Source organism: Polypterus senegalus, chromosome 1 (genome assembly GCF_016835505.1).
Source record: "Polypterus senegalus isolate Bchr_013 chromosome 1, ASM1683550v1, whole genome shotgun sequence".
NCBI classification, from domain to species: domain Eukaryota; kingdom Metazoa; phylum Chordata; class Cladistia; order Polypteriformes; family Polypteridae; genus Polypterus; species Polypterus senegalus.
The window spans coordinates 31,980,433-31,988,973 of NC_053154.1; the positions used below are offsets into that span (position 1 = coordinate 31,980,433).

Here is an 8,541-nt window from a genome sequence, read left to right on the forward strand (position 1 = left end):
TAATGTAATTGATATCAGACATTAAAGAGTTAATTAAAACTTTTTCTGTTATGAAGTCACACTTTGGCTTAATTCTGTGACAAGTGGACTGTGAGGTGCAGGTGCAGTGCTGTTTGGAAGACAAACATTTGTTTTATTGAATGCGGATTGGTTAATTCAGAAAAGCGAGATATGTAACAACCAATGAGATGCAACTTTAAAGAAATGAATTTATACACCGTAACAATATTGCATTATATAAATCGGTGCACTATTTCAACATTTTGCAAATTGCACCATAACAAAACTACTTTATATAAAATAGCAGACCAGATAGATATTTTACAGTTTGCTGAAGAATTGTTTGGTAAAGAAGATCAACTTCTCAAGATGAACCTCGTACAGATCCTGTGTACCATTTTATTACTGGGTGAGTAAGAGAAGACTGAGCAGATATGATGAAAGCAAACAAAAGATGCAATGAAAGTCCAGTTTAAGAGTTCATTTTAGAAACTATTTTAATGTGTAAATACATTTATTAACCAGGCCTGATTTTAATTGAATTGAATTAATGTATAAATTAAAAAAGTAATTGATTTATGACCTTATTTTTAAAAATATCTTAAACAATTTTTCTTTCTTTCTTTCTTTCTTTCTTTAAGGGGTTTCTGTGATTGCTTTTCCTGCTATTTTCTCTCAGTCTCCATCAGTTATTCCTGTGACTCCTGGACAGTCTGTCACCCTGGAATGTGCTGTGAAAAATGAAAATGTTTCAATGTGTGGCTGTGTTCTGGATTCGCCAGTCACCTGGAAAGGCACCTGAAGGTGTTCTATTTTACATGCCTGACAACAAAATCTACAGAGCTCCTGCGATAACAGATCGATTTGTACCTTCAAGAGATACAGTCAGGAGTTATTACCTTCTCACAATTAATAATGTCGAGGCAAATGACGACTCCAAATACTACTGTTTTGTTTACTATGGTGATGGGTCTCAAGCATGGGGAGAAGGAACTCGCGTACAAGTTCTGAGTGAGTACATTTGATGCAGTTCAAGTTAATCTCTTAATTGCTGTACTAGACGTGTTTATACATTTTTTATGGGATGGTTATTACTGAAAACAGACATATTCAGACCTTCTTAACAGTTCACAGTCTCAGTAGACACAGCAGATTAATTTGATGACGTTTAAATGAGCATTTTATTGATTTTATGTAACCAAGTTTACATAAAGTTCACTGCTGAGGGTAATGCAGCAGAAAAAGACTTGTGTTTTACTGTCATACTAAACAGTCACAAAATGCAGAAAAAATGATTTATTATATAAACGGTGTGTTTTGTTATAAAAAATACATAGCTACAAAAACAATTCAAACTTTTTTTGAGGTAATAATGTTTTTTTTAATTGCATGGTTGTATTTTTTTAAAAGATTATATTGAGTTTAAAACTTCACCTACTCCTTCTGTTTTTTTTTAATAAATCCACTCATTTGCAGTTAAATAAACATTTAACACTGGAGATTGTGCTATTTATTAGTTATTATTTCCTTCAAATATTTTTTAAAAAGGCAATGCAACATAAAACAGATGTAAATCTAAAGTAAAAATGAATAAATGAACTAAGAGAAGATGTCCTAATGAAGATAAAGTAAAAATCCATCCATCCATCCATTTTCTAACCCGCTGAATCCGAATACAGGGTCACGGGGGTCTGCTGGAGCCAGTCCCAGCCAACACAGGGCACAAGGCAGGAACCAATCCTGGGCAGGGTGCCAACCCACCGCAGGACACACACAAACACACCAAGCACACACTAGGGCCAATTTAGAATCGCCAAACCACCTAACCTGCATGTCTTTGGATTGTGGGAGGAAACTGGAGTGCCCAGAGGAAACCCACGCAGACACGGGGAGAACATGCAAACTCCACGCAGGGAGGACCCGGGAAGCGAACCCGGGTCTCCTAACTGCGAGGCAGCAGCGCTACCACTGCGCCACCGTGCCGCTAAAGTAAAAATCACTTTTTAAAAATATCTGTAATGATCAATGTAAATTTCTTACCGGTTCCGTATTTTTACTGATATGGTTGGATTAACTTTATCCAACTATAAAACAGTAAACAACTCTATTTCTTTCATATTTTGATTGTATGTGTTTTGCAGATTAAAAGGAAACCATAATTATAATTTCAAAATAAGGCAGGAATCAATTTTGTTAAAACAAAGAAAACTATTGTGGCCAAAATTGTCCACCTTTAGAAACTTGCAAAACTACAAAAACAAAGACATAATACACTTGAAGGGACTGACAGCCCCTTCCACAGGCTGCTCTGAATGGCACTGACTGGTCTTCTGCTACCTTATACTGGAAAAACTGGGTTAAAAGATAGATTTATAAAAAAAAAAAATCAACTTTTTGTCACATCCATAAATAACAACATATAATCACAGGTATTAAGACTCACGCCACATACATTAAAAGTTCTACAATAATGTATAATAATAATTTATCTATTTATTCTTAGGCTCTTTCTTGTTATACTGGATTGTAGTTTTGTTTCTCCTACAAAGGAACTTGCAATGTTGTGTTTTCTGTAAGGTGCTATATAAAGTAAGGCTAGATAGATAGATTATAAAAAACATTACGAAGAATATAACAGTAGCATTGTAATTCTGTGCAACATAACAATAATACATTGTATAAATGAATAAAGCATTTCTCAGCAATACACAATTAAAATTATTTGAAGGATGAAAGAAATTATTTAAATGGTAATTTTCATTAAAATCACAGTGGGTTGTCTTAACATTATCTATATTTTATATTTCTCAAAATAGCAGATTTTAAACAGATAACTAATTGTTGCTGTTTTCCAGTTTTAACTTACTTGCTATTTCAAAATTTAGCACACAAAACTGTTTTGAAGTATATTCATATGTTAATGTAATAATCGGTTACATATATTTTAGTTACAATTTTTGATTTAGTCAAATTATTAAACTTTTATGTGTGGTTTTTGAAGTTAATCAACTAATCACATATAATAATCCCAAATGTTGCATACTGTGTAACGTGTCTGTGGTATTACCTAAGTGGCTCCATAAAGGATATTGATATAATGTCTTTCCCCACAGAAAGTGACTTGTCTCCCCCATCTGTTCAAGTGTTTCGCACCCCAGAAGAGCAGCTCAGTGGTTCAGGTTATGTGACCATCAGCTGCCTGGTGAGCGGCTTCTTCCCGGGTTACATAGACATCCAGTGGACTGTGGATGGTCAGCGAGTGACAGACAACGTTCAGTCCAGCCAGGTGACTTTGGACAGCAGTGGAAATTCCTTCTTGGCCATTAGTTACCTGAAGCTGCCCATTGCTAAGTGGAAGACTAATGTGAGATACTTCTGTATTGTCACTCATGAATCCAGTAAGATTCCAGTCATTGGTTCTGTGGCACTTCAAGACTGCAATTCCTTCTAAAGGGCTTTGGTTCAGCTTCACAAACACCAAAAGTAAAAAATGTGTTGTTTTTTTTACTAACATAAAAGATGCAGCAATGCGCTGTATTTTTTTCTTATTAAATGTAATATCAATAAAAACCTGAAATCTGGGTTTTTGTAAATTTAAAGATTGATTTCTTGATCTCTGTTTAAGCAGTGAAAGGGGTGTATGGACTACCGAGGGTACAGTTGAAGTAAAAATCATCATTGATCCAATCCATGCAGCCTGACACTACCTCCAGATAAGGGGTAAGCAGGTGGCTGCAGCAGACTCTGCATAGAAGTGTTAGTAGTTAATATGACGGAAATGATTACAATGAATAAATTGAGCTCTTTAATTGCTCCTATTACCAAAAAAAAAGCTTTAATATCAAAAATTCCTAAAGATCCTATTGGTTTTTCTTTAGTTAGTAAGGCTAAGAAAGAGACAGAGAGAGAGAGTGTGGTTGGGTAATTGGGATTTTTGTACTAAAGGCTGAGATCAGTGCTTGATCAGAAGGGCAACACAGGCTCCTATTAAGGGACAAAACAGATATTAAATAAAGAACACCACATGAAAAAAATGATCTGAGAAACTATCTCATGAAAGGCCCCTGTGGTTCATTGCATCATAGCAACTAATTTCTAAACGGCAAAAATTTATATCATCATAAACATACAATACTAAAACGTAATGGAAAAAATGAAATTCAAAGAATAAAATTTTAAGATCTGTGACATAACCAAGACATACACTCGTTTTCAAAAGTTTGAAATCAACCAGAATTATTTCATGTTTTTGATAGAAACCTATACTTCTTTTATCAAGGTGCTATTACATTATTTTAAAACATAGACAAATGTTGCAAATGACTATTACAGATTAAAATTATTTACAAATCACTGAAAAGCCAAAACACAAACCATTACCTGTATAAAGTTAAAATCTCATAGCTTAAACTCCTCGTGTTTAAATGCTGATTAGACAAAACTTTGTAATTGTGCTTGCCAAAACTAGTTATTCTGTTCAACAAAGCAAGTAGATTGTCTTTCTTTGGGTTAAAAAGTACTGGCATTCCTTAAATTCAATTCCTTGTTAAAAAATAACCATAACAAAAACGTCTCTCTCAAGAAACATGTCAGCCTATTTGTGAAATGAAGGTTATTCCTTGGGACAGGTTGCCAAGAAACTGAAGATTTCATATTAGAGTGTTGGGAAAACTGGATGAATCCAGGATAGAAAAAGAAGCCCAGCTGCATAATTGAAGAAGAGGATAAGTACATCAGAGTGTGCAGTCTGAGAAACAGATGCCTTTTCAGATCCTCAGTTGGCTGCTTCCTTAAACAGTACTTGTCAAATACCAGCGTCAATCTCAACGAAAAGATGACTCTGCAATGCTGGTATTTGGCAAGCAGTAATTTTAGGAAACAAGCCAACCGATGACCTATAAAACGTCTATTTCTAAAGCTGATCTGTATTTCCAATGCCTGGGATTTGTCATTTTCTGAAGACTAAGGACTCAGTGTCACCTGGAAATATAATTTATAAAATGCCCTGCCAAAATATCACTTGTAATATTACTTTTCTTAGGATATTGTATCAAAGTACTTTTTATTTCTATATTTAATGTTTTACACAACTACTGAATTTTATTTAAAAAAGCAGAAGCTTTGCAGCTAACATTTTGTATTTAATTTAAATACAACTCTTAAACAAGTATTTTATAATATACAATTTGTCACGCATACTTGTCAGATGGTCATCCTTGGGGTTCTCCCTGGTATGTCATTCCTCCACAAGCAAAAATGGGGCACTGTTGCTAATTGTGTTGTCACATAGTGAGATCATTTGACTCCGCCTCTTCTGGTCTCTGCAACAACAACAACAACATTTATTTATATAGCACATTTTCATACAAACAGTAGCTCAAAGTGCTTTACATATTAAAGAATAGAAAAATGAAAGACACAATTATAAAACAAAATAAATCAACATTAATTAACATCGAATAAGAGTAAGGTTCAATGGCCAGGGGGGACAGAAAAACAAAAAAACTCCAGACGGCTGGAGAAAAATAAAATCTGTAGGGATTCCAGATCATGAGACCGCCCAGTCCCCTCTGGGCATTCTGCCTAACATAAATGAAACAGTCCTCTTTGGATTTAGGGTTCTCACGGAAGGGCTTGATGATGATGATTGGACATTTAAAGTAAACGTGAATGACCAGGTTGCCACCCCAACATTTATTTTGTCTCATGAGCCATCATTTCCTCAAAGTATATTATTTGAAATTACTATTTTGTACTCTGTATTCATATTTATTATTCATTTATATTCTTATGATCTGTTCCTATTATTAACAGCAAACAAAATATAAAATGTAATATTTTTAATATTAATGTAATAATATCTATATATTGTGGAAGCCGGCTTGGACACAGGCAGGGGACACGTTAATGTCACCCAAGCACATGTTTATTTACAAGTCCATTATATACAAGTGCACAACAACCCCCAAAAGTCCCCAAAGTCCTGGCCACAACACAGTCCTCTTTCCTTCTTCAGGCCGCCTCCACTCCTCTCCTCCAAGACCTTGTCTCCTTCTCTCCCGACTCCAGCCCTCATATTGAGGGAGGCGGCCCCTTTTATATGCACCCGGATGTGCTTCAGGTGCTTCCCGGCAGTCTTCCACCAGCACTTCCCAGTGTGGCGGAAGTTTTGGCTGCGTACCTGGAAGCACTCCGGGTGTCCCTGCTTCTCTTCCCCCCGGCATTTCTGGGTGTGGCAGGTGCCGAGGTGCAAGGCTCCCAAGGCAGGGGGCGCCCTCTGGCAGTGACCACGGGCCCCTACAGGGTAGAGCTTCAAAGCTCTGTACCCGTGGTCCCCAAAGGAACCAGGCTGGTCGCCCGCACGTGGTCTGAGGTTGACGTAAGCCCTCTTCCTAGGTGTCCCGCCGGGTCGCCACCCCAGGCATCTCCAACAATTATATATATATATATATTTTTTGAGATTGTTAGCTAATAAAGAATAATGTGGTTTTCAACACAACCACTTCATTTTCTCTAAACAAATCATTTATTGCTATACAATGTACAACATTAAAATATAACCCAGTTTTGTTTGTTTTTTCTTAAAAAGGAATAACCTCCGGGTCAGGGATTATAAAAGGACTATGGGAACTCACAGACAATGAGCTGAGCAAGCTGGAGGGTTGGTTTATTGATAATTATTGTGCTTTATATGAGTATTGTGGTGGAGAGTGTGCTTTGTACACTGTGGAAGAAAAATAAAGTCAACTTGACGACTTTTACCTGGTGTCTGGAGTCGTGGACAGGGGTTCAAGGGAGCGAGAGCGCCCCCTATCGTTCACAGTGGCGTAAGAGGACCTGAATAAAATATTTCTGTGGGTAACGACCCCAGAAGACTACGGAATCAGAAATCACCACAGCATCGCCAGAACCCGAAAATTCTGAGTCCAGGTTATTTTATATTTAACTGTATTGGTATATTTTCTATTCAAAATGCAGCCATGTTGGTATTTACACTGAAAAACAAAACTGATTCAGTGGTGCAACAGTTGGCACTGCCACTTCACACTTCCAGGTGATCAGCTCTGATTTGTGTGTGGAAATTTATATGTTTTCCTGTGTCCACTTGGGTTTTTCCCAGGTGCACCATTCATTGTTCTTGAGTTAGTTTGATTGCTGTCTGATGTGAATGGTGTGGGTATATGTGTAAGTGTGTAGACTCTTCTTTTTATTTATTATTTATTTTACTCCCTCATATTTAATGATCTAAATTTGAACTTTACTCTTGCTTGCTTTGTAAATTTCTGTGATGGGTAATGACTAAAATGGACTAGCATCTCATCTAGAGATGCTTCCTGCCTTTCTAATGATGTTCTTTTCAAATAACCTTATAATAATATAACAACTCAAATCTGTTTAACTGAAGTTTGGATTGCAGAGGACTGGGGCTATTGGAGCAACATTAGAAACATCCCAGGAGGCAGTCATTGGCAGGACATCAATCCATCACAGAACCCATTTACATAAACCTCCATTCTCATATTCATACATGGGTCAGTTTACATCTGTCATTTAAATCATCTTTATAGCATAGAGGAGTAATCCAGGGAGACACCCATAAAGTCACGAGGGATGTGTAGAAACTCCACGCAGACAATGACTATTGACCCTGGACAGGATTCAAAAACAGGACATGATTTCAAAGAGGCAGTGTATCACTGTGTGACTCTGAAACCCAATTAAATGGGCTAAGTATATTTAAAATGTGGTGTGGCTGTTACTGTCTATTATACTGAACAGGGTAATACATTTCTAAAATTCACACACAACTAGAGTTGGTTCTTAACAATTTTCAAACTCATGTGCTACTACCTACCAACTGTGGATTCACTTTATGGACTGAAACACAGAGCTATCGATATTTTTTCTGACCCACTGGACTCAACCAAGCATCTCTCTACACTCGATCAATAAAAAGGCAAGGATCACTCAAGGCCAGGAGTGCCAGGTTTCCTAAGATTACTTAACTACAAGCTGTGAGATGCATGAACTTAATAATCTTTCCTTATGTCTAGCTAACAGTAATAAGCGTACACAATAACTGAAGGAAAAGCAATAAGATTTAAAGGTGAGTAGAGAAAAACATTTAAACATCTAAAGGGGTAAGCAGCCCACCATAATTTGTCACTAAATGGGACAGACTATGTGGACTTATTCATTGCAGAGTCAATCCTAATATCTGTTCATTGGGAAAATTATTTACCCTAATGATAGGACTTTAGGAATCTACAAAACTAGACTTGAAGTTATTTGAGGAGATTTAAGTGGATAGGATTGATGAGCTCTGTTGGGCGGAATGGCCTGTTCTTGTCAAAAGTAGTCCAAATGTTCTGATGAAAGTATTCTGTAAAAACTTAATGAATATGTCTAAGTGTGTCTGAGCAAAAGTCATTAATGGTGGGCTGTTGGAATGACCTGTTCTCCTTAAGTTGTATGAATGAAATGAAGTTAAAAATAATTTATAGTTTATAATAACACTATGTTATGTAGAAGACCATATGT

At 36.5% G+C, this 8,541-nt stretch overlaps 1 gene segment (V, D, J or C); it reads left to right on the forward strand.

Annotated features, from left to right (window-relative positions):
• Nucleotides 1-285: 285 nt before the first annotated feature.
• Nucleotides 286-3,491, forward strand: LOC120523934. The segment is given in 3 exon segments: nucleotides 286-409; nucleotides 642-1,011; nucleotides 3,114-3,491. Coding segments are annotated over 2 exon segments (609 nt in total).
• Nucleotides 3,492-8,541: the final 5,050 nt, after the last annotated feature.